Source organism: Artemia franciscana, chromosome 2 (genome assembly GCF_032884065.1).
Source record: "Artemia franciscana chromosome 2, ASM3288406v1, whole genome shotgun sequence".
In the NCBI taxonomy this organism is placed as follows: Eukaryota; Metazoa; Arthropoda; class Branchiopoda; order Anostraca; family Artemiidae; genus Artemia; species Artemia franciscana.
Genome location: NC_088864.1, coordinates 26,699,059 through 26,725,529, shown reverse-complemented (window position 1 = coordinate 26,725,529; position 26,471 = coordinate 26,699,059). Strand labels below are relative to the sequence as shown.

General features: G+C 35.1%; 2 protein-coding genes across 2 annotated transcripts in view; one reads left to right on the top strand and one right to left on the bottom strand.

Annotated features, from left to right (window-relative positions):
• The window catches only part of LOC136039408 (glutamate receptor ionotropic, kainate 2-like), a gene marked incomplete in the record, with an annotated part of 174,727 nt that extends 166,051 nt beyond the window's left edge, over positions 1-8,676 (bottom strand). Inside the window, 1 exon segment of the mRNA XM_065723135.1 lies at positions 8,483-8,676. Coding sequence (XP_065579207.1) covers positions 8,483-8,555 — 73 coding nt within the window.
• Positions 8,677-12,764: 4,088 nt separating this feature from the next.
• On the top strand, positions 12,765-25,839 carry LOC136039404 (uncharacterized). The gene is made up of 3 exons (XM_065723127.1): positions 12,765-12,902; positions 17,073-17,133; positions 25,517-25,839. Exons 1-3 carry the CDS (start codon positions 12,862-12,864, stop codon positions 25,790-25,792), a joined length of 378 nt encoding a protein of 125 aa, XP_065579199.1. The 5' UTR covers positions 12,765-12,861; the 3' UTR covers positions 25,793-25,839.
• Positions 25,840-26,471: the final 632 nt, after the last annotated feature.

The following is a 26,471-nucleotide window of genomic DNA, read 5'->3' as shown; positions in this document are numbered from 1 at the left end:
AAATACCCCATCACTGAAATTTTGCTTCTATTTGGGTCTCAAATAGCTTGTTTATCTAATAAAGAGTTATGAATGAGCCTGTTGATTAAAAAAAATAAAAAAAGTCTTCAGTAAATTGTTTCAGTAAATATGGAAGATATAGTCTTCCTTTTAAAAACTAGAAACAAAAGTGGCTAATACCACCCGAGAAGTTCAACATTCTATAAAAGAGAATAATAGAACTAAAAACCATAAGCCTTCTGGTCCATGTTTTTGTAGAGCCCCCCAGAGATATATTCTTTTTACCTGCAAAATCAAATCCTTTTTGAGTGCCTCCCAAACACAGGGAAGCATAAAGATGACTGGAAAATTAAATCTTACTGCCCCTTTATTTGGTTTGCTTCGCTAGTTTTAAAATTTACAGACTATATTTGACGGTCAGGGTCACAGATATCTAACAGTTTTGGAACTCAAAGAGCCCTGTCAAGACCTTGACACTACTATATAGCCAATCATTTATGCACTGTGACAGGCTCCATTACTGCGGCTAGGCATAGGTCAAATATTTAAACACTTTTAGAGTTTCTTTAGATTATTTCGATAGCTATGTGATCCATAAAATTTCCGATGATTTATCTTTGATATACCAATAAATGAGTTTTACCAATTATTGCTGGCCCTTGGTCCTGTCGTTTATCAGTCAAGCCTTGAAGATAAAAGCAAAATACAACATTTTTTCCGCGATTTAAAAATTTTGCCAACGCTAAATAAACGTTGGTGTACAGAGTATTTTTTCCAAGAAAAAACAATTTCTGTCTTCATATATAGAAAATGAATTTTGAAGCTGTAAACCAAAAGCAATGATAATAGATTCATAAAAATTTACAAGATACCTATTTTGATGTGTCGAGGCAATCCATTTACCGTGCATAAGAATGAAATGTTTGCTAAGACAAAGACAGTAAGCTGAGTCCATTTAATCATTTCTCATGGTTATATTCTTATTTAGGTTCAGTTACACTCTCCTCTTAATCTATTAACAAACTAAATAGAGGGGTATTCTCTCTCCAGAGGAAGATAATCTACCGTGATTCCCGGTGGAGAATTGCAGAGAGAAAGCAGGCGCTCTAATACCATTGAAGGGACACTGACTTCGAAACGATAAAATGATCAAACATGCAAATAATAAGATGAAACGAGTAGATTACGTTTTGTGTGTCTAAATGTAGACTAGAAGATGTACCATTTTTTTCATCGAATCAGAAATAGCACATATACAGAATTTTTTGTAACAATTGGGGTTACGATCTTCTAAACGGAGATTTTCTAATTACCCTGTTTAGATATTTCTGATATTCAAAGGCAAAAAGTTTATCCCTGAGGCAGGGTGTGGATGAAAGTAAGTCATAGAGAGGAAAGTAACTTAACAGTATTATAAATTTGTCAGTATGTTAAACCATCTGAAACTGACCCACTGAACCCTCTTCTCCTATTTCAACCTATTCGAACCTATTGAATTGGGATATTTATAAGAAGCTTGAAACAATTTTATTGTTATTAAATACAAAAAAAAAAAATTTCTTTTGCTGAAATTAAGGAGCAACGTTAAAACTTAAGACGAACAGAAATTATTCCGTATTTGAAGGGTGTCCCATCCTCAATACCTTGCTCTTTACGCTAAAGCTGTTAGCACTTTCAAAAAGTTTCTTATTCTAATTAAATGGCCCCTGTGTTTCAGTAGCCCTTCTTAAGAAAATTGGGACAAACAGCCAAACTTTAGCATAAAAAACAAGGTATTGAGGAGGGGCGCCCTTCATACGGGATAATTTCTGTTCGTCTTGAGTTTTAATGTTGCTCCTTAATTTCAGTTAAAAACTTGTTTTTTGTTTATTTTCTGTTCGTTTTTCCAATAATGCATGTAAATCTGGCTCAGCCTCTATGAAACATATCACCCCCCTTCACGGAAAATTCCTCCGTGAAAATTTCATCCAATGTAAGATACAACCCCCCCCCCCGTCAAGTCACCTCTAGAGAGTTCTATCCACACTGAAAATCCTTCCTCCCCGTATAATTTCTTGCGGACGATTCAGCCTGAAAAATCATCCTTTTAGCATATTTTAATTTGAAAAGACTTTAATTTCTAATCACTCCGGAAATGCCCCCTTCCGTAGAAATCTTTTCTGGAAATCAAAACTCGTGGAAAATATCCCCCGGATATTTCCTCCGGAACATATCCAGATCCAAGATTGATTTGGCAAAGAGAATGTAATACAATTAAAAGAATTCGCATTAGATTTCTGTCTAATCCCTCCAGTGCAAATTTTCATTCGAAAATCCCCCCCCCCTGCAGAAACTTCCCTCCCCAAGAAAGATTGTCCCAATGGAAATCCACCCCAAGCACAAAATCCTCCGAAAAATGTCTGTATACTTCCCAATAACAAATACTATACGTAAGCAATGGGCGATTTTCTTAACTTACATGCTTCGCCCCACGGACTGTTTTCATTTTACCCCTAAAGACATGTTATTTGATTTTTAAGCTATACTGAACAAAATGGCTATCTCAAAATTTTGATCATATAACTTAGGAAAGTAAATGGGCAATGGATGGGGGGAGTTGCCCTCCAATCTTTTTGTCGCTTAAAAACAGCCCTAGAACTTTTAATTTCCGTTCGAATGAGCCTCTCTAGATCTTCTATGACCATTATTTCTGTACGATCACCGCTCAGATAAGAAAAAAAAAACAAATAAACACTCATCCCAGATCTGTCTTCTGGGAAAAATAACGAAATTCCACATTTTTGTATATAAGAGCTTGAAACTTCTACAGTAGGGTTCTCAGGTATGCTGAATCTGATGGTGCAATTTTATCAAGATTCCTTGATTTTTAGGGAATATTTTCCTCCTATTTCGAAAATCACACAAATTTTCTCAGGCTCTTAACTCTTGATAGGTAGAATTGAACTTATTGAATCTTAGATATTTGGAATTGGTACAAAAGGTTGATTTTGATATATCTATGGATATCAAAATTTCGTTTTTTAGAGTTTCGGTTACTATTGAGCCAAGTCGCTCCTTACTTACAGTTCGTTACCACGAACTGTTGCATTTTTTATTTCATCTCACTCTAATATGGGCGTCTACCCTTTCTTTTGGCCCATCAATTGGGCCCGAGGTCAACACTTTTCTACTGAAACTGTCCTACTGACATCAGCAGGACACATCAGCAGGACAGAGGAAAAAAAGAAAGAAGAAGCAGGACAACCCAAACTGTGGGCTCTGTACAACCGCACAACTATTCAGGTGGGCTGTCGTCTAAAACTCTCCTGATGGCTAGGGTGTCATTTGAGACGCAATGAAAACAATATTTCAGATTGACGTGTTAAAAGTATCGTTTGGCTACGAATTCTCTACGGTTTTGATTGAAACCGTACTTCCTGATGAAGATTCATCTTTCAGCATCATATGGATTTGATTAAATGAATTTATGTAGAAGCCTTGGTATCGTAACAAAGCTCAAATAAGTTTTTCCTTGGCCAATTCTGATAATCCGCTTTCACAGTTTAAAACAGTCATATCTTTCTTATTGTTCAGTTATATGGATGTCAACGTTTCCTTCTTTCCTTAAACCACGTTCTAAAACTTCTAATTAAGCAAGAAGTCTAATTAAAAAAAAATGTACAGCAACTAACCTGTTACTAGCTTTCAAAAGGCTTTATCTTCCTGACCTAAGACCGGACGTCCCCGTCTGTAGACACTCCCTTACAGAATGATTTGTAAAAGAAATGTCCCTCCAAACCAAGTTTTGAGTTCTTTAATATGTTTTTTGCGCTTAATATACCATTCATATTTTTCAGAAAGTTTTTGTGATAGTTATCGCTTATTTCACTAATGGAGGGCTCAGACGGCGTTCGTAAAGTGGTTCAAAAAGTGTGTTTCCGTAAAGTTTTCACCGCTCACACGAGCCTTGTACTTTACGTGCAATTTGAAGAGCAAACTATTCAAATTTCTGAAGCATTTCATATTTCAGAGAAAAAGTCTTGAAGAAGTAAGGAGCTCAGGGTGTGAGTATACTTTGATGAGGCATAAGAGCTTGTTACATATTCTGTTTTCTTTAAGGATCAAGCATATCAAGATTCCCCGGTTATTCCTATTTGCTTGTGAAGTTGACAGTGGTGCCAAAAATCCTTTTAAGAATTAAGTCCTATAGCACCCTAGATATTTAGTGCAAAATATTGAAACTAAATTCCAAACCACTGATTTCTACTACAATTTGCTATACTCAAGAGAGACTTCCTGCCATTCCTCCTAGTCAGCTTCTAGTCTTGTCAAGGTGATGTCAAGCCATCATCATAACCTCTAATTTGCTGTTGACAAAACAGGCTTATCATCTGAGTCTCAGCAATGTCAGATCACAGAAATTAGGAGGATTTACTCAAATAGTGATCTGGTTTATTGTCCTTTGCTGGGATGTGTTTGCAGGCTAAAGCATGTCCCAGGAAGGTATTTTGAAGAATCTACCTCCACTCTTTCTCCTTCTATATGGTTCTGAAATTCGCCTACATGATAGGTCTATATTTATTGGAATTTTGACAAAATAACATTTTACCTTAATTTTTGGTTATCAGTTTCTTTTTCTCTTTCCTTAGTTCTTCCTTTAGTAGAATTCTGTAGCAATTCCTTGTGTAGAACTTTAAGCCATAACACTGGATTTTCTAAATTTAGGAATACTCTTGTATGCCACCTCCTTAAAGGCTAAATATATGGCAGACATTATTTATTCTCCATGAATTTTCGTTTTGTTTGATTTCATTGATATCACTTGCTTCCTGTTAAAAATATATTTATTTTTTTAAATCAAGCTTCTTCTTTTGTGAAAAAAATATGAATTGTTGTTCTTATTACATGTTGTATGAATTGTGAAGGAAAGCCTGACCCTTCATGTCACAGATTTGACTAAAAGTCTTTGAGGCATCTTATATCAAAATACATCTGATACATTTTAATGTTTGTTTTAGAGATGATATAGGACACCAATAAAGCTTTGCATTTGCTTTGCTAAAAACTTGTCTTAAAAAGTACCAAGTTTAGAGAGTAGCTGGTGGAAAACAAATAGAACATATAATTTTTCTTTTTTTATTATTTCAAGACTAGGATATCACAAAACTAAGCATTCATATTGCTGATTGTATCTTAAGTAAATACAATCCCTGATGGAGTTTTGTTGATATCTGTCTTAAAATTAATTTGTCTAAATAAATTATTTATTGTTTATGGGACAGTAGTGAACATCACAGCAACAATGACTTGGGTTGTTTTTTTTCAATATTTTCTTGTTTCAAATAATTGTTGTTCTCTGGTCACATGCTAAGAATTGTTGTTCTCTGTGTTCCATGCTAAGTGGCTGAAACTCTAGGTTGAGAATCCTTTGTCCAAGGGGCACAGATTTAATTCATGGCATTAACAGTTTATTTGGTCTAGGACAGTGATGTGACTCTGTAACCTCAGCCAGAATTGGCCCAACTTTAAAAGGTAACTTAGAGAAATCAGGGGAGAGTAAGCAGGAAGGGCATGCAAAAGCATAGGATGGCTTGCCTCTAGCTTCCTATTGCACTTCTTGGCTAAAGGACCACCAGGTCCTTTACTGGCCTACTGACTTAGCCATAGTAACTTTCTTTTAAACCCATTAAATATAAGTACAAATGAAGAAATGCAAGTAAGGTGGTCCTTCCTTTTCAATGAATTGTTGATAAATAGACAAGAAAGTGGGTCATGAGAGATGGCTGGTGTATGTTTTGCAAGGTTTAAAAATCTAGGGCAATTACACAGGTTGGCAACTGAGCACAGAAGTAAAATTTTGTGATTTGTTTTTCTTTGTGACTTTAATAGCCTACTTATATAATGTCAAGTATTTTGAAGTTAATCTTCATTGTTTTGTTTTAATTGTCTTGGCCCTAAGGCTTTAGTATAATAAAAACTACTTATATCCATTCATTTTCTTTAAACAGACAGGAGTTCTATGTTTCCTAGCTTCAATAAATTTATATGCAATTTGGAGACCAGGGGTTGGGAGGTAGATCAACACTTGCAAATGGAACTGTGGTATGACTAATTAATTTGTAAGAAATGTATATCAATATAAAGATAAAAAAAACAACCATGAAGAAATCAAACAAGACAAACGAATAAATAAAAATATCCATTTACAACCATTTAATGAAGTGTCACAGATGTAGGTCACCCTTAAGATTGAAATGAACAAAGCTGTTTATGAATCTGTTTTCTTTAAACAGACTGAAGGGACAAACCTCCAAGCTTTGATAAATCCAATATCACTTTTGGGCTCTTTCCTTTTCAACAGGAACTTTCTTTGGATTTTTTCCAACCAAGTAAAAACAGTAGGGACAGCATCAGGTGTAAGTAACCTTCTACTTAGCCTACATACCCAGGGGAAAATCATGCAGCTCTATAATAATTATTGGTAATTTTTTTGTTGTTCACATTTTAAGACTTACAAATAAAGTGAACACGCTACTTGATGCCTTTTTTATGTTTTTTTACAAATATAATAATTGCTTCAATTGCAAGTTCAAATTTAAGCACTTCTTGAGCTCTTGAAAATGACCAAAATATTTCTAGTTTTTGGGTATAAAAGAAGCTTAAAACAATTGGTTTCAACCTTACTGTTTCATTATTAATCCATTTTTGAATGTTCTATAATCCACAAGCACTGATTTTCCAAAATTAAGTTGGATAAAGTTTACAATATTATGATGTTTTCTTCTTCCTTGACACCAAATTTTCAATTAAAGTATGTGTTTTTTGTCATTTTTGACAAAATGATGTACTATGTTTTCAGAGCCAAAATGTGTTAGGTTAGGTCAAAAATTGCTTAAATTTGAATTTGCAATAGAAGCAATTACTATATTTGAAGAGAACATACAAAAAGGCATCAAGTGGTATATTCACTTTATTTATAAGTCAAAAATATGAACAACAAAAATTTACCCCTAACCCACCTAATATGCAAATATATAGCCCAAATTATATATTTCCAATGTATTCTGCCACCTGTTACTTTGGTTTTTCAGTTCTTGTTTTGCCACAGTTGCTTCAATTAACAGCTACTAGGGTTGAGGGATTGATTAGCAGAATCAAGATATAGACCTATCATGTAGGCAAATTTCAGGAGAAGCAGTGGCGGTGGGTACTTAAAAATAGTTCCTGGGATGTACTTTAGCCTGTAGAAACATCCCTGAAAGTTTCATTTTCCTAACCTCTTTCTATGATAGCTATTAATAGCTAAAGTAGAATTTTACCCATACTTTACCTTAAAAATCCAGTTGAAACAATAATCTCAACAAACATAGACTATATAATATATGCATTGGGCTAATCATTCTACTTTTTTTCAACTAAAAATTAGCCTATATTATGGTTCAGAAAATAGGCCTGTTTAGGCCAGCATATGGCATGAGGTATGCCAAACATTAGAATAATAATGTAAAGAGTATGTAATGGGTATGCCAAATGCTACAAATAATCTATTTTTAGGAACTGCATTTTCAGAACTAAAGGCAGAGAAAAATCAACAAGTAAATGAAAATTTAGGAAAATGCTGTTTTTTCAAAATTTCAATTGGTAATATACCTGTTATGTAGGCAAATTTCAAGGCCTTCTAGAGGGAGGAGGAGTGGAGGTGGGTACTTTAAAATACCTTCCCAGGACATACTTTAGCCTGTAGACCCATCCCTGAGAGTTTCATTTTCTTAACCTAAACCTTTTCTGAGATAGCAAGAAGTCCATTAACTAGAATTTTACCAAAACTAGGCCTATTTAGGCCAGCATATGGTGTGCCAAACATTGGAAATATAATGCAAAGAGTATGCACTGGGTATGTCAAATGCTACAAATAATCTATTTCTATATCATGTGTGGGTCTGGGGTAGACTTGTCTGCCATTCAGAAAAGGGCTATGTTCAAATAATTAATAGTGAGGTAATATGCCATGTACTAGACAAGCCAAAATACAACACTTGGAGTATGGTACCTAAAATTATAAGGATTTGTACTGGTTCCCAGTGAGGTCCACAAGTTTTTCTGGGTTATCACTCATTTAACAGGTCACAACTCCAGGGACTGATGGCCCACTACTGAAATCTGGGTGATATTTTTGTGGAGTGATGGCCTAGTCAGAGTCATCACTCTTCAGACTGGTCACTCAGATTCAAGACTGGATCATCAGTCCATAGAGAGGTCAGCCAGATTTCAAGAATAGGTCATTACTCTATCAAGAGATCATTCAGATTTCAAGGATGGGCTATCAGTCCCTGGAGTGATGACCTCTCAAATAAGTGGTTACCCATAAAGACCTCTGGGCCCCACTGCTGCTTTCCCCTGCTTTGAAGGAATAAGTGGGCAATAGTTGCTTTTTTACAGATATTATAGCATCTGATATATGGTCTACAGTGCAGCCACACAACAAAAGTAGTGTTGAACTCACCTGTAAACTGACCACCAAACTGAGGGTAGATAACAGTCATAACATAACTAATCTCTTTGAATATATTTTCCATGCATATCCTGTCTTTGTGTTTTCCTTGAGAAGCCTGGTATATCTTCAGCTTCCAGATTCCACATTTCCCAATAGGTTTAAAAGTTTTGCTCTGAAACTCTTTCCCATTGGTCAACTTTACGAAAAAAAGTTAACTAAAGTTTTAACTTTCATATTTGCTCACGTAAAGTTTTAATGAAGTTTAACGAAGCAACTTCACGAACCTTACAAACGAGTTTACGAACCTTACGAACGCCGTCTGAGCCCTCTATAACTCATAAAGGTTTAATTTTGAGATGAAAAACAGCAAAGCTAAGAAAAGAAAAAAAATGCAAGTGTTAAGAATAAGTAATGCGAAAAATAAAGTGTAATCTTTCAACTCTAGACTTTATAAATGTTTTGCCAGCAAATGGGTGGAACAAATATCTTTCGTGGAGCCTCGAAAACCCCGTCCTCGTTTCTGGACACTCGTTTCAAATTCTGTGATCGAGGAGGGTAAGAACTAATTTGACTATGGTTTTCTGTATTTTTCATTTTAGTTAAATATCACTATGATTGGTTGTTTAATTATTTTCTTTAGCTATTCTATATATATTTTTTTTTAATCAAAAGTTGATCATATTTAGAAAAGCAGATTTCGAAACGATTTTCTAGTGGATTTCCGGTAGTATATTATTAGTAGATTTATATCATGATCGTTACTCATCTTATTACTGCACCTTCCATTAACATAAGTGTTTTATCCAATTTATCGCTTCTTTTTTCTTTGATAAACTTCGGGAGACAATCTACAGTAAATGGCTTACCAGTTGCAGTTGTACTAGCCTTTTCCAAAACCGTGCCAGAATGCACATATCTCTATTTTGACAGATCTTTCACTTCTATCAAGCTCCTGGTCATGCCGGCTAAAATAAAAATAAATGTGCCTGGGGTTACAATAGAAACTGATTGGGTACCAACAACCCAATACATTTAATTCAAAATGAAAAATAATGGCGAAGAAGTTTTTGTGAAGTATATGCACTCAGAGATAAACGTAACCATTATTCAATGGTACAGTAATAAAGGAGTTGTGCTAGCTTCCAACAGCAAAGACATAGGAGTTGAGGCAGAGGTCAAACGTTAGTTGAACAAGCCAACCCCGTGGTTAGTTGCTATCGTTTTGAGATGCGTGCTAAGAAGTTGACTGTGCGTCTGTGTCAACTTTTTTATATGCTGTGCTAGCAAATGCGTTTCATGAGTTGAAGGGTCATGACCGAGAGATCTCTTGTGACATAAATCAACTCATAAGCTTTCTTTCAGGGGTAGCTGAGTTTTAGCTCAATAATATAAGCTCAGAAGCCGCCTTCGTATTCACTATGAAGAGTTTTCCGGTAAAACTGAGAACCATGACTTGAAAACAGAAAAACACCCCCACAACAGGCAATAGCAGCTTTGCGCTTACCGGGATTCTATGACTTATTTTAATGCGGTTCAGTGCAGACGGCTAGTATGTTGTAAAAATTCATGATGAACGTGCGTGCATTGCAAAATTATTTTCTGTTTCACAAGATACAACAAATACAACAAGATATAACCAGATCGCTCAAATTGACAGACCATACCTCTCAAACGATTATAATTTTACATAATCCAGGACGAAGATCTGATTTCAATCCCTTATTTCTGTGTCATATTACGCAGAATACTGTTGCTAATTCGGCCAGAGAATGCCAAATCTTTGGCACTTTCAAAACACCTATAATTTTGTTTTAGTTTTCAAGCAACTTTTTGTTCATTGCTTTTTAATGTTTTTATATTCTTACCGTTATTGTTAACGGGTGGTGACGGTTTATTTTTAGGGCTGACTTCATGGAGTTGAGGTGGTCAAAGCCTTCTGGAGACCCCTCCCATTGTTTAAAAACATATTATTAGCTACATTCTGCCACTTAAAATCAATGGATTGTGAAATAAAACAATATTTTGATCTTAAGATTATACCTAAACGATTTCTTTAATGCAAGAACCTGAAATTTACATTGTACGCTTTACAAAACTGCTGAAAAAAAAATTGTAATTACCTCTCTACACATATCAATATTACTTTCTTTCTTTCCATTTGTTTTGTACTGTGTATGTACATGTACATATTTCATTTTCATACTAAAGTAAATCTTTAGTTTCTTTACATTTGTCTTATACGTAGAAAAAGCTGTATACCGGATTCGTATGTGTAGTCTTAAGAAAATGTCACTTTACCTAATGTAAAGTCAGATAACAGAAAACAAAATAATCATGATATTGATTTTGTTTCAACTTTGATATTTTGTTTTAAGAATATACAAAAAATAGTCGACTAAATAGAGCTTTCAACTTAAGCAATCCATGTATTTTTCAGTAAACTTCAAATGAGTGTTTGAATTTTGGGAGCAGGGCCATGAGTGACCAAACCCTCCTTATTTCCTAAAATTTATATTCTTTTGGCTTAAAAGTTGGTTGTGATTGCGTTGCAGGAACAACAGTCTGGTTTTGTCATTTTGGTTTTATTTTTGTACTATTGATTTAGATATATTACGAAAAAGCACCAATGTCTAGCCGCTGCAGTTTTTCTTTTTTTGTAGAGAGTGTGTGTTTTGCGCTGGTTCGATGAATATGATGTTGCATTTTTAAAATTTGTGCAGAGCTCTTGCTTGGGACCAAAAAAGGCTCCAAATTGTCTTTGATCCAGAACGTACAAAGTTAGAGCTGGAAACAAAGTTTTATAACTTCTATTAGAGACTATCATTCGAAACGGCTCTGCCGAGCTCTCATTTTTTTAGCCATGTTCAAGTTTTCAAGTGAAATGCTCCGTTTAAACAAACAAGCAAGACGAAGGCAATTTTAATATTGAAATTAAACTAAAATTTAAAGTACCAAAGACATGAAATGTTGAAGTGGTCAAAATGTCAATCTCTTCTGAAAATCTAAAATAGATTTAATCTTGAAAAGATTGGACTAAAGAGAATGAACTGTTCCTAAGGTATCTTTGGCTAACGGCTGACTGAAAAAGAAGAAAGAGATCAGTAACTGACATGGGTATGATAAGTTTTTAATTTTATTTCTAGACGCCTATGTTGCTATTCACAGGCCTTCTTTGTAAGCATTAAAAAAATAATTATTGGATATGTAACTTTTTCTTAAATAACAGTAAAACCACACCACTGGATAATGGTAAGCCTTTGTCTTTAAGTCATATCTAATCTTTTGGTATCTGAATGTACAATTTTTCCTTAGAAAATTAAACCAATCTACAATTTATTAATAGAAACGAAACGGGAGTTGTGCTTCTTTCTCCTTGTGCAATCCTCATTACAGTATTTTGAATAAAATCTAATTGAATATAGATCTGAAGATCGTTCTGCATGTTACTGATGAATAATCCATCATTGGTAATATTTATATATATTTCTGAAAATATTTGAGTAGGGATTCAGTAGGTGTGCTAACAGGCATATAAGCTAAATTCCCCATAGCAATGATCTCTTTCAAATATACTGAATGAAGATTCAAAATATGGGACTTCTATGTTAATTTATCAGTATCTTCAAACCTTCATTTTTTACTTGAAAGTAGCCATTTTCAGAGTGTAAAACTTCTAGCTCATGCTTGTCCCTTTTATTTTTGAAATTGTATCTAGGCTGATTCCAAAGTGATCTTCCAACGTCCTTCTAATCAAAATTCGATGTTCTATTGCTTTTCGCTGTAGATGTTTGACATCACTGGTTGCCGTGAAGAGTTTTACTCGAGCAAAAATGAAAATATGCACAATGGTGAACATGCCGGCCATCAAAACCAGATTTAAAGCAAAACGGTGATCAAAAACGCAGCTATTGCCATATTACCCAATATTGAATATATCAAGACCTAATGCTGACCGCTGGGAACTCCTCTTTCAGGTAATACTTTTTTCCAACAGCATTTAACATTTCTATCATGTAAATAGTCCTTGAGGAATTTCAACTTCTGACCATTTATAATTGCGTCCGTAATTCCCAAAATCATTTTATCACCGCGACTGCGAGATTGACCTATTGTAAAGCTCTAAGTATGTAAACAGTTTCAAATAATAAAGATAAACATACAAAATTCAATCATAATGTTGTCTTTGGCAAATCTTTGAAATGCTTTAAATAGGGACAATTAACAAGAATCTGATCTCGTTTTCGGGCAATTTTCTTTTTTTACTTAAATTTCTGCATTCGGAGCCCTTCGAGAAAACACTGTTAAAAAATTTCGTTTTGGAAGAAATAGAAAAGTCAAAGTGCAATTCACTTTTCACCTAATATAAATTAAGATAACCCAGGTTAAATATGTTGAATGAGGACGGATTGACAAATAAAATGGATCTTGGGTAAATGAATAATATAAAAAAAGGATTCTTCTAGATAAAAGTAGCCTTCAAAGCGAAAAATTGAAAATATTTATTCTAGGGTATCCTATACATAAGCTAAAGGGATTCTTCAGCCCTTTCTTTGCACTAGAGTTCACTCAGTGCTATACAAGAAGCATTATAGGGTGATTAAGTAGTGGTCACACTCCCCATAAAGAAATGCAGTAGATTTTGGAAGCCAGGCTACTTAAAATTATTCAAAAATACTAATTTATGTTAGCCTTTATCATTCCAAAATATGCTTTGCCTCACTTTACCCCCAACCTCACTACCAATTGTAAAATTTGTAGCTCAAGCTATATGTACTCAAATGATTGGTAAAATTCTAGTTAATTGACTTCTTGCTATTTCAGAAAGGGTTTAGGTTAGGAAAATGAAACTTTCAGGGATGGGTCTACTGGCTAAAGTATGTCCTGGGAAGATATTTTAAAGTACCCACTTCTACCTCTTCTCGCTCTAGAGGGCCCTGAAATGTGCCTACATGACAGGTCTATACCTATTGAAATTTGACAAAACAACATTTTACCTTAATTTTCAGTTACTAGCCTAGTTGCTTTTTCTTTGCCTTTAGTTCTCAAAATGCAATTCCTGTTACTTGAGTAGAATTTTGAGCCATATCAATGTTTTTTTTTTCAAAATTTAGGAAATGTATTTGCATATCTTCAAAACCTTATAAAGTGGAATTGAGCAAAGTTATGAAGCTGAAAACAATTTTGTTGTATTTCAATTAAGCAGAAGATCTAATTTGCAAGGTTTCACTTTTACAAGACACATATTTTTAAAGGTCATCAAAGGTCAGGGCCCTCTAGAGGGAGAAGGAGTAGAGGTAGTTACTTTAAATTACCTTCCCGGGACATGCTTTAGCCTGTAGACCCATCCCTGAAAGTTTCATTTTCCTAACCTAAACCCTTTCTGAAATAGCAAGAAGTCAATTAACTAGAATTGTACCAAATGATTTTCTATCCTATCATCCTTTTGTTTCTTATTAATTCTATAGTAAACAAGCAGTAGGAAAAAAAAGAGTTACACTGTTGAATTTTCACTTAGTACCCATATAATTTGGGCTATATATTTGCCTGTTAGGAGGGGCTTGGGTATTAGCCTACATTTAGGCTCATTCAAAAGGAAACTAAATGAGATTCTGAAAACAACTCTCAAAAATCATGAACTGCCTGTATCATTGCTAAAAGCACTTCCCTTTACCTTTCCCCCCTTCTCCCCTCCCCTAGTGTGCAAATATATAGCACAAATTATGTATTTCCCATGCATTTTGTCATACATCACTTTTTTGTTCAAATAGATTTACTGGCAAAGAAGCAATATCAAGATATGAAAAAACAGAAAAATTCACTAAGTTCTGTAATTTGGTCTACTTGTTTGAACATTAGAAGTGCCATGGGTTTTGAAGTAAAGCAAAGTACCTTTAGGGGTAGATATTTGCTGTTCATATTATTGACTTCCTAATAAAGTGAGCAAACCACTCAGTGCTTTTTTATGCTCTTTATGAATATAATGATCAGTTTTGCCACAAATAAATTTTACCTCCACCCCTATTTTTACCAATTCAATGTATATATTGGCACATTAAAGGCAAGGGTCAAGTTTAAACTTACCTCTTATTTGCATCAAAAATAAACTTTACCCCCACCCCTAATGTGCAAATATATACCCTGAATTGGTAAATATAGGGATAAGGTAAAATTCATTTGCAGCAAAAGAGGTTATTATATTTGGAAAGAGTATACAAAAAAGCATCCAGTGGTATATTCACTTTATTTGGAAGTCAATTGTATGAACAGTAAAATATCTACCCCTTTGGGAATGATATAAGTAATTATTATTAGGATTTCAGAGTTTTATAGTGTTTCCTTTGATTAGACCTAACTATAGACTAATATTGGGGCTGGGGCTAATATTGGGGCTCTTTATGAATATAATGATCAGTTTTACCACAAATAAATTTTACCTCCACCCCTATTTTTACCAATTCAATGTATATATTTGCACATTAAAGGCAAGGGTCAAGTTTAAACTTACCTCTTATTTGCATCAAAAATAAACTTTACCCCTACCCCTAATGTGCAAATATATACCCTGAATTGGTATATATAGGGCTAAGGTAAAATTCATTTGCAGCAAAAGAGGTTATTATATTTGGAAAGAGTATACAAAAAAGCATCCAGTGGTATATTCACTTTATTTGGAAGTCAATTGTATGAACAGTAAAATATCTACCCCTTTGGGAATGATATAAGTAATTATTATTAGGATTTCAGAGTTTTATAGTGTTTCCTTTGATTAGACCTAACTATAGACTAATATTGGGGCTGGGGGTAAAATTTAATGGTCTGCATTTGAAAATGATGTAAGTAATTTTCAGGTGCATCTAATGGGCCTATACCTAGCAGGTAATTACAAGGGCTTTATTTTAGCTAGATTACATTTAAGGTGGACCTCAAAGCTTTCAAATAGATTGATTTGATTAGAATGTTTCCTATCAACTGACATATTTGCAGGCTAGCTGACAACCAAATGAACTTCAAAATTAAGACCCCAATTTTGTAGTAAATTTTTCCTTCTATCACTTAGGCTAGTTTGCTCTCTAAAAGATAAACACAGAGTAATGTGTAATGGTTGGCCACTTTTGAAGAAAGTGTGCAAAACAAAAAGTAGTGTTATTACACTCCTTATTTTATGCTATTTTGAGATATCAGGGTCACTTCTGACTGCACCACCACCACCCCACCTGATGGTCTCAGGTTTATCCCTAATAATATATTACTCCATTGGTTCAATCTCATGATATGTCATAGGTTCTTTGCTTAAATGAGTTTCTGCAGAGTCAATTCAACTTGATGAAGTTTAGTATTCCCTGAGTAAATCACAATGAAACATGGATAAAATATTATCTTTCAGTTTTCTGGTAAGATCCTAAGGCTACATTTGGGATCATCAAGGGAGAGGGGGGGGGGTTTCTGGGGTTTGCTGTTAGAAATCAACTATGGTAGTGAAATAGCATAAAATAAGGATTTAGATTTTACTACTTTTATTTTTTTAAGCTTGTTTTCTTTAGAAGTGGCCAAACACAATATATCTAGACATCATAGCACTCAATGTGTATTTTCTTTCAATAAATTGTGAAAACATTTTTGTGCAAAAGAAATTTGTCAAAGAAAAGTACAGTTACATCAAACCAAAGATGTGCAGAAATAAAGTCAAATAATTTTTTCTGTGTAAGACTATCATAAATCACTATCAATAGATAAATAAAACCAAATTAAACATAAATTACTAACAAATGATCAGGTAAAGCTAAAAACAAGCAAAACTATCAAAAAGAGGAGCAAGTCAGATGCCCCCAGAGCCATCTAAAGACCAAAAGTTAATTTGCACTTTAGGCCTAATGAAAACAATCTTTATTTTGAGATGTGTGTTTTAATTTCTTATAAAATAAAGAAAAAAAATCAACATCATAGCCATAATTACTAAAAAGAAAAAATGATTCAGTATTTAATATGTACTGATATTCATTCCAGAAAGTATTAATAATTTTAGCTTTATCAAAGTTATAAAAGAAAAAAAAATAGTTGGGATGTATTTTGTTTCAGTTAATTGCAAGTCATTTTCTGGTCTTTAAAAAGCCCACAAATTTTCCACAAGCTCTAGTGAATACAATCCTTAATTGAAGTTGAGTTCTGAATTTGTTTAACTTCTTTTTTTTTGGGGGGGGGGGTGTATTATTTTCAATTTTTTCTATTGTTTTCTCATTATAGTTACCATAAGCTGTGTTAGCTATGCCCCTCCAAACCCTTCTCCCCTGCTTTGTTTCCGAATTTTTGTCATAAGAGTAGGGAATTAAACACACAAGTTTTTTTTTTATCAACTTTGATTTTCTAAGGAAATAGTGTACATCCAAATACCAAAAGATTATGTATGACTTAAAGAAAAAGGTCCACCATTATTTAGTGATGTGGTTTTACTGTTATTTAAGAAAAAAGTTACAAATTCAATGATTAATTTTTGAATGCTTACAAAGAAGGCCTGCAGTCCTTAGATACATATATGTCTAGAAATCAGATTAGCAACCTTGTCATACCAATGTCAGTTACTGATCTCTTTCTTCTTTTTCAGTCAGCCATTGGCCAAGGATACCTTAGAAACTGTACATCCTCTTCAGTCCAATGCTTTTAAGGTAAAGTCCATTTTAGATTTTCAGACCAGATTAACATATTGACCACTTCTTATTTATTTTCGAAATTAAACAAACTGGCTCTATTTAATGCAGTAGGAACAGATACATTTCCATAAATATAAATGCTCTAGAATATTCTACATTTGAATTTTTAAAAACCAGTAGTTCCTAGATTGTTCTTCTTTGAAAAAGTACTGGAACATTATTTCAGTGCTTTAATTCATGAGCAGGTTTTGTCTTGCACTTTTTTTGTTGGACACAATTATGTAGCATATATACATTAAAAGACTTAGGAATGTCTTTTGTTAATTTAATATCCATCTTACTAAGTAAGTAATTATTGTATATACATATATATGCAAATTTTTTCTTGCAAACAGAATTACGATTTTTTCTAAAAATTGGTATTCTCCAATGTGAAAAAATGATCTAAAAAGGTTAAAACTTAGGGAAAATTCTTTTCCTATTAGTATTTTTCACAAATTGTCTGCTGACTTAAATTAGAGATCCCCTGAAGGCTGAAAGCCTTGAGCATAAGCAGAAACAGTTGCAGAAAGCAATGGGTTTGTTGACAAATCAGTTGATTACAAGCTTCTAGAAAAAGAATTTCTTGTTTGATAACGGTGAAGTGAGTCTTGGATCCTTAATTGCTTTGCATTGAATGCTGCGCGTTGCAGCAGAAAAATAAGAATAATAGTTTGAATATCAGGAAACCAAGCTTTGCTTGGTGATTATTGTTCATTCAATAATATGGCTCATAATAAGATAATTTATTTATTTATTAATTAATACAAATAGCGGTAAGCATCAATGCTTGTTGCAAAACACAAAATCATAATACAAATCCAAAGTAAATTGGCAACAACAAACTAAACAGCAAAAACTTCTAAATAACACAAAACTACACAACAAAAGCGTCTAAATAAAAAGGCTTATTTACTAATGCACTCTTAAAAATTCGAACACTCCCTGCCTCAACAACCTCCAAAGGCAAACCATTCCATGGTCTGGCAACTACTAACAAAAGATAATTGACCAATTTTTTTCAGTGGTTTTGGGGGATATAATTTATAATCATGCTGACGAGTAGAGTAATAATGGCTAAAATTAAAAAATAATTTGGATCAACATCATCCACTACTTTAATTATACAAAACACATTTACAAGGTCACTGCAACTTTTATGAAGCTTCAATGACGGGAGTTGAAGCCTAGAAAGTCTCTGCAGATAGGAAAGGTGCTGAAGGTATGGGACCAATCTAGTGGCCCTTCTCTGAACCTTTTCTATCCTATGCTCATCCATTAGACTTAATGGAAACCAAATAGAAGTATTATACTCAAGAAGAGGGCAGACCATTGATTTATATAGTAGTAAGAAATTACGAAGGTTAAACCTACTAAAGCTTCTCTTTATAGAGGACAAACGATAATTTGCATTCTTTACAATTTCCGAAACATGCTTATCAATTTTCAATTGTGTATCAAAGTAAATGCCAAGGTCACGCACTATTTCGTTGGAAGGGATTCACTGACTATGATAATAGCTGACTATGACGACTGCTACAAGTTCGTGGATGACCTGTCATTTATCCTGAAATATTTAGTACAAAACAGAGTTGTGACGCCACAGTTCAGTTCAAATTTTTTCAGTGTTTTCACAAAAGAGTGCGCGGAGCTAAATCTTGAGATTAATGTGAACAAGTCGAAGATAGTGCGCTTTAACCCGCTAAAAAGTGATGTTATGGAGCCAAATGTTCCATTCCTTCTAGCAAACAGTATCAAGATCCTTGGAGTTACTTTTTCCAATGACTTCAGCTTTGCCACACATATTGAAAACGTGGTTAAAAGTGCAAACGCTAGTCTACAGACTTTAAACGGTATGCGTAGGTTCAGTGCAAACACAGAGAGTATTAAGTATGCATACATAGCGTATGTCTGCCCCATTCTGGAATATGTGTGTCCTGTTTGGGTGCCCTCAGCACTGAGGACAGTGTATCTTTGTCAAGAGCTTGAATCAGTTCAGAAGCGAATGGTATCGACCATCTTGGGCCGCCGTGACATCCCCTACGAAAAGGCTCTGGAAGTGCCAGGACTGCCGTCACTCCAAAACCGGTACGAAACTCTGATAATGAGTTTCGGAAAGTACTTGCTTTCTAAATCTCAGCACTGTGACATTCTACCTGATCAACCTCTACCATCAAGAACAAGAAAGCAAGATAAGTTAGTTCCCGTTAAAGCAAGAACAAACCAATATGGTAATTCTTTCGTCCTGGTTTTCGTCAAAATGTATAATAAGAGTTAATATTTATAGTTTTATTTATATTTACAAGTGTAGCTTGATTTTGTATATATTGTAAAGAAACACAAATCAGCGACAGTTGTCAAGTTTTTGCTATTAAACCTGTCTACTACTACTACTAACTGGTAAGTATGCACAGGTGGGAGTTTACGAGCACAATGTAGAACAACACACTTAGAAAGGTTTATGAACATGGAATTAGATTCACACCAATAAGTTAGAGAGTCAAGATCCTCCTGTAAAAGTTGCACATCATTTTGGTCTTGTACTGGTAGATAAAGTTTTATATCATCCACGAACATCTTGACAGTAGAATGCTGAACAGAGGAAGGCAAGTCATTAATAAATAGACAAAATAAAATTAGACCCAGGACCCTGGGGGACTCCTCTTAACACATCAATTGAGGATGACATAGCTTCACAGACAACAACCTGCTGAGTTCTTCCATTTAGGTAATCAGCAATAAATGCAATTGTTTTTTTTACCCAATTTATAAGCTGCACATTTTTTAAGAAGGATGGGTATTGAAACTTCGTCGAATGCCTTCAAGAAGTCGACATAAATGCAGTCAAAGGGTATGGCTAAATCGGCAAAACATTGAAAATCCAAAATAACCTCAAGAAGCTGAGAATTAAAAGACCTATTTTTTCGAAAACCATGCTGAGCAGGATTCTAAAGATGATTTTAATCAAAATATTTTTGAACGCGTGAAAAAAATAAATTTTCCATCACTCGGCAAAAAATAGACGTAATTGAAATTGGCCGACAGTTTTTAAAATCTGACTTGGAGCCACTTTTGTGAAGTGGCTTTACCAAGGCCTTCTTCCAACCTGAAGGACACAGTCCATGCGACAAAGATAAGTTAAATATATAAGTTAGGGGTTCTGCAATTTCATGAGCAATTTGTCTTATCATTATGTTTGGGAAACCGTCTATATCCAGCGCTTTAGACGTATCTAATTTTATAAGAATAGTATAAACTCCAGTCAATGAGAAATCCGAATCATCAAATGGAACAAGAATGTCCAACGATGCAATCGACTCTACTTGAGATGCAAAATTTGCTTCATTTGAATGAATTGGCTGTGTTTTAACAAAAACTGAAGAAAAAAATTGATTAAAAATAAGAGCCTTCTCACAATCACTATCAATCTTTTGTTGTGTATCCTGATGAGTGAACGTAGATGTAGATGGTGCAAAGTTAGGCTTATTCCTATTTACATATTTCCAAAATATTTTAGGTGATGCGGTGCTTGAGTGAATAATATGCGACTCAGGCTCTTCACGATTAGTCCTAAGAAGCCAAGTGACCTTGTTTCTCGCTAGTGAGTACGCATGCCATTCACCTGGATCCTCTTGCAACTGAGTATCCAAATGCCCTTGTCTGACTACTTTACAATGTCGTGACTCAATATACGAAAGCCAAAGACTATTTTTTTCACGTATTGCTTGGTGTATGTGTCTCGGAAGTTTAGGATTATTTCTACAACTGGAAAAATTCTTCACCAAAGGAACAAATTTATCCCTACATTCCCTCAACACTTTTTTTTTACAAAATCAAACGCGGTGTCCAGAGAAACATGATTATTTTTTAGTTCATACATGATATTGATAGACAAAATAAATTTTCGCATTGATTCATAATCGGCCTTAGCATAATCATGCCGATAAAACTCAAAACCTCTCTGTTGAGCAACAATATTCATACAAATACCTCTTTTAGCTGAATTATTAGATACTAAATTATATTGTGGTAGCGGCTGAAAATAAATAGACGGGTCACTGAAATGTTTTGGTAAAACTTTGGTAACAACAACTAAATGTGGTTTACGTTGCTTTATTAGCTCACTAAACTCTTCCCATTTAGATGACATGCAGTCTGCATTTGTATATGTCACCAACAATTTATCATTCAGACACTTCAGCTTTTTTAGCGAGTCACTCTTCCATGCTCGCGTAGCTATTTGGGGTCTCACGAAAAGAGTTATTATTCACGAGGGTTAGTCCGTTTTTGCTACGTTTTATTTCCCAGTTAGTTTCACCAGCGTCCAGTTTCGATTTCAGCTCCTGTTTCAGGGCGTCTTACTTCTTTTTTTCCAACAGTTCAATGGTAGTACGATCATGAGAGACTTTGAACAAGGGGTATGTAGCTTTGATACTAGCAGTCTCGGACATCAGAAAGAAACAAGCTGTATCTCGTTTTACCGGTGTCTTAAACATCAACTTAATAGGCCTGATCTTACCAGGCGTATGTTTACCAAGTCTAACTGAGTAGCTACATTTCGCAGGGCAAAGTACTAGTAGCTTGTCGTTGAAAAATTTACAATCGGTCTCGTTTTGTTGTCTACGAGATGACAAAGTAGCGTCTTCAGCTAAACCAAACACGATCAGGTTTTTTTGTTTTTCCACAAAATCTGACACATAAACTGAACTTAAGTTCGAGCTATTGACACTGATTTCCTCGTCCTTTTTCACAAATTTTTCAGTGAGGCTTTTTCCAAGCTCTGACACTTCACTCCTATTAGGTTCTCGGTAAAATACTGGACGTCGGAAAGTGTGCACTTCTTTTCAGGTCTTTCTCGATTTCAGCTACTTTCCGTTGGATAGGCTCTAGTAAAGCGCAAAACTTGTCCCCCATCGCCTTAAATGACGTTTGAATTTCACCCCTCAAAATATCTTTAATTTCTGCAGATGTCAGTCCTTGGTTGATCAAGTTTTTCTGTTGTTTACACACGGGGCAGAACCAAAGTGACCGAAGCCTCCGAGTCATTTTTGTTTTGAGAAAGACAATAAAAAGAACTATCTTCCTTTTCACCAAGCAAAGCTTGGTCCTCTGGTGTTAAATGTTAAAATGATGAACTAGATGACACATATTAGATGCGAAACAACATGTGCAGATCAAACAGTTCGTGGTAACGAACTGTAGTAAGGAGCGACCCGGCTCAATAGTAAACGAAACTCTAAAAAAACGGAACTTCGATGCTAAAATATATATCAAAAGAATCGGATTTTATGCTGATTTTAAATATATAAGTGTTATCAAATTTAGTCTTTGTCATCAAAAGTCACGAGCCTGAGAAAATTTGCCTTATTTTGGAAAATAGGGGGAAACACCCCCTAAAAGTCATAGGATCTTAACGAAAATCACACCATCGCATTCAGCGTATCAGAGAACCCTATAGAAAAAATTTCAAGGTCCAATCTACAAAAATGTGGAATTTCGTATTTTTTGCCAGAAGACAGATCATGGGTGCGTGTTTATTTGTTTGTTTTGTTTTTTCCCCAGGGGTCATCGTATCGACCAAGTGGTCCTAGAGTGCTGCATGAGGGCTCATTCTAACGGAAATGAAAAGTTCTAGTGCCCTTTTTAAGGGACCAATAAGGGGATCAAAAAAATCATTTTTTCCCAAAGTCAACGGATCAAAATTTTGAGATAGCCATTTTGTTCCGCATAGTCGAAAACCGTAATAACTACGTCTTTGGGGATGACTTACTCTCCCACAGTCCCTGGGGGAGGGGCTGCAAGTTACAAACGTTGATCAATGTTTACATACATTAACGGTTATTGGGAAGTGTACCGACGTTTTAAGGGGATTTTTTTTTTGCAAATTTGCATTAATATGCAAATTCATTTTAATAATTTATGTACGGAGAGCCAAAATCAAACATACATTAATTCAAAAACGTTCAGAAATTAAATAAAAAAAACTAGTTTTTTTTAACTGAAAGTAAGGAGCGACATTAAAACTTAAAACGAACAGAAATTACTCCGTATATGAAATGGGTTGTCCCCACCGCAATCCCTCGCTCTTTCCGCTAAAGTTTGACTCTTTGCCACAATTCTACTTTTTAAAACAATGAAAAGCTTTAGCGTAAAGAGTGAGGGATTGCGGAGGGGACAACCCATTTCATATACGGAGTAATTTCTGTTCGTTTTAAGTTTTAATGTCGCTCCTTACTTTCAGCCAAAAAAATTAGTTTTTTTATTTAATAAAAAAAGGTTTTCTTTTAGTTTTCTTAAGATCCAGTCTGACTTTTTATGGCACTTGGTATTAACCAAGTGACATTCAAATTCTGTCGGTCCAGGTTTTGCTACTTTAGGCACTTCCAGGTAAGCTAGGACGATAAAATTTGGCAGGCGTATCAGGGACCGGACCAGATTAAATTAGAAATATTCGTTTTCCAGATTTGACCATCTGGGGAGGAGTGGGGGGCCCGTTAATTCGGAAAAAATAGAAAATTTGAAGTATTTTTAACTTACGAACGGTTGATCAGATCTTAATGAAATTTGATTTTTGGAAGGATATCGTGTATCAGAGCTGTTATTTAAAATCCCGACCGGATCTGGTGACATTGGGGGGGGGGAGTTGGGAGAGGGAAACCTAAAATCTTGGATAACACTTAGAGCGGAGGGATCGGGATGAAACTTGGTGGGAAAAATAAGCACAAGCCCTAGATACATGATTGACATAACCGGAACGGATCCGCTCTCTTTGGGGTAGTTGGGGGGGGGGGGTTAATTCTGAAAAATTAGAAAAAATGAGGTATTTTTAACTTACGAACGGGTGATCGGATCTCAATGAAATTTGATATTTAGAAGGATATCGTGTCTCAGAGCTCTTATTTTAAATTCCGAACAGATCTGGTGACATTGGGGGGGAGTTGGGAGGGGGAAACCTAAAACTTGGAAAACACTTAGAGTGGAGGGATCGGGATGGAACTCTGAAAAATTAGAAAAAAATGAGGTATTTTTAACTTACGAACGGGTGATCGGATCTCAATGAAATTTGATATTTAGAAGGATATCGTGTCTCAAAGCTCTTTAAGTCCCTACCGGATCTGGTGACATTGGGGGGAGTTTGGGGTGGGGGAACATAAAATCATGGAAAACGCTTAGATTGGAGGGATCGGGATGAAACTTGGTGGGAAGAATAAGCAGAAGTCTTAGATACGTGATTTACATAATTGGAACGGATCCGCTCTATTGGGGGGGGGGGGGGGTAATTCTGAAAAATTAGAAAAAATGACGTATTTTTAACTTGCAAAGGAGTGATAGGATCTTCATGAAACTTCATATTTAGAAGGACCTCGTGACTCAAATCTCTTATTTTAAATCTCAACCGGATCTAGCGTAATTGGGGGGGGGGGGGTAGTTGGGGGGAACCGGAAATCTTAGAAAATACTTAAAGCGGTGAGATCAGGATGAAACTGGATGGGAAGAATAAAAACTTGTCTAAGACACGTGTCTGACATAACCAGACCGGTGCTGCTCTCTTTGGTGGAGTTGGGGGAGGAGGGGTAATTTTGAAAATTGAGGTATTTGTAACTTACGAAAGGGTGACCAGATCTTAATGAAATTTGATATTTAGGAGGATCTTGCGCTTTAAAGCTCTAATTTTAAATTCCGACCAGATCCTGTGACATTGGGGGGAGTTGGGGGAGGGGAACCGAAATTCTTGGAAAACGTGAAAATTGGGGTATTTTTATCTTACGAATAGGTGATCCGATCTTAATGAAATTTGATATTTAGATGGAATTCATGTCTCAAAGCTCTTATTTCGAATCCCGACCAGATCTTTTGACATTGGGGGGAGTTGGAGGGGGAAATCTTGGAAAACACTTGGAGTGGAGGAATCGGGATGAAGCTTGGTGGATAGAATAAGCAAATGTCCTTGATACGTGATTGACGGAACCCTACTGGATTTGCTCTCTTTGGGGGAGTTGGGGGAGGGGTTCAGTGATTTGGCGAGTTTGGTGCTTCTGGACGTGCTAGGACGTTGAAAATTGGTAGGCGTGTCAGGGAGCTGCACAAATTGACTTGATAAAGTCGTTTTCCCAGATTCGACCATCGGGGGGGGGGGGCTAAAGAGAGAGGAAAAAATTAGGTATTTATAACATATGAGTGGGTAATCTATCTTAATGAATATTGATATTAAAAAGACATCGTGACTCAGAGCTCTTATTTTAAATCCTGACCGGCATTAAGCCTCTTATTTTCCTTTTAAATTAATCTGTTGATTCATAGAATTTTGCTAGAGCTTATACCATATGATCTCTTGGCTCTTAGCTCTTGTTATTTTCAGGGAATTCACAATGAAAAGCAACTCCGAATGCAGCAGTTGCGAAGGTTGTATGGGGTTCATATTCCCATCAGCATGATGAATGAAGAACGAGCTACAAGAAATGTTGGACATTTGCCAATATTGCCAAGACATAACGCCATGCTAGATAGTTTGACTGGTCGCGATAATGGTCTATGTGAGTTTGATGTCTATGGAAATGAAAGGGATATTATTGTCAATCCTCAAGAACTTCTTGAAAAACTGGACGACTCTAAGAGCGATAGCTTCAAGTTTTAATCTGTTTTGTATTATCAAATTAAAAAGCATTTTTTTTTGCTGATAAATAGTTCAACAGGTAGATATTGAAGTATTTGTTCAAATCAATATTGCTTCATACGTTTACACCCATTGTGGCGCTCGTATTTTAAATCCCCTTAGAGCTATCCTCAATCATTTAAGTTCAGGCGTTCCCTGTTTTCCATGCTGTTTGTATTTTGAACTAGAAAATTAAGGGGGGGGGGAGTATAGTTTTCGGATGGGGATTTAGATACTTGAAAAAGACACCTTTGTAGAACCGAACACTTGGTTCTAGTAGGTTTTAATGTATTTTTCTTATAATACCCAAGCAATATTATTTTAGCTAATGTTAATATTTTACTTGGACTTGATTGAATACTATCTAGTGCTTGATGGTGATTTTTTTTTTGTTACAGAATTTGCATGAAGCATGGGTATATAAATCTAGAAAGTGCTAAACAACGAGAAACTTCGACCCATGAATTGGAGAATCAGAAGCTTTATCAAACGCATTCTTTTCTTATATTTAATACAAATGCGGTGCCATTGTGGAGTATTCCTTTTTTCTTCTTCTAGGATTGTATCAAGATTTGCAAGAGATTTTGCTTGTGAAAACAGAAACGTTGGATTTTCTTGAGCTGGAATCTCTAAGTTTATGACAAAAGAATTACCCTGGAGG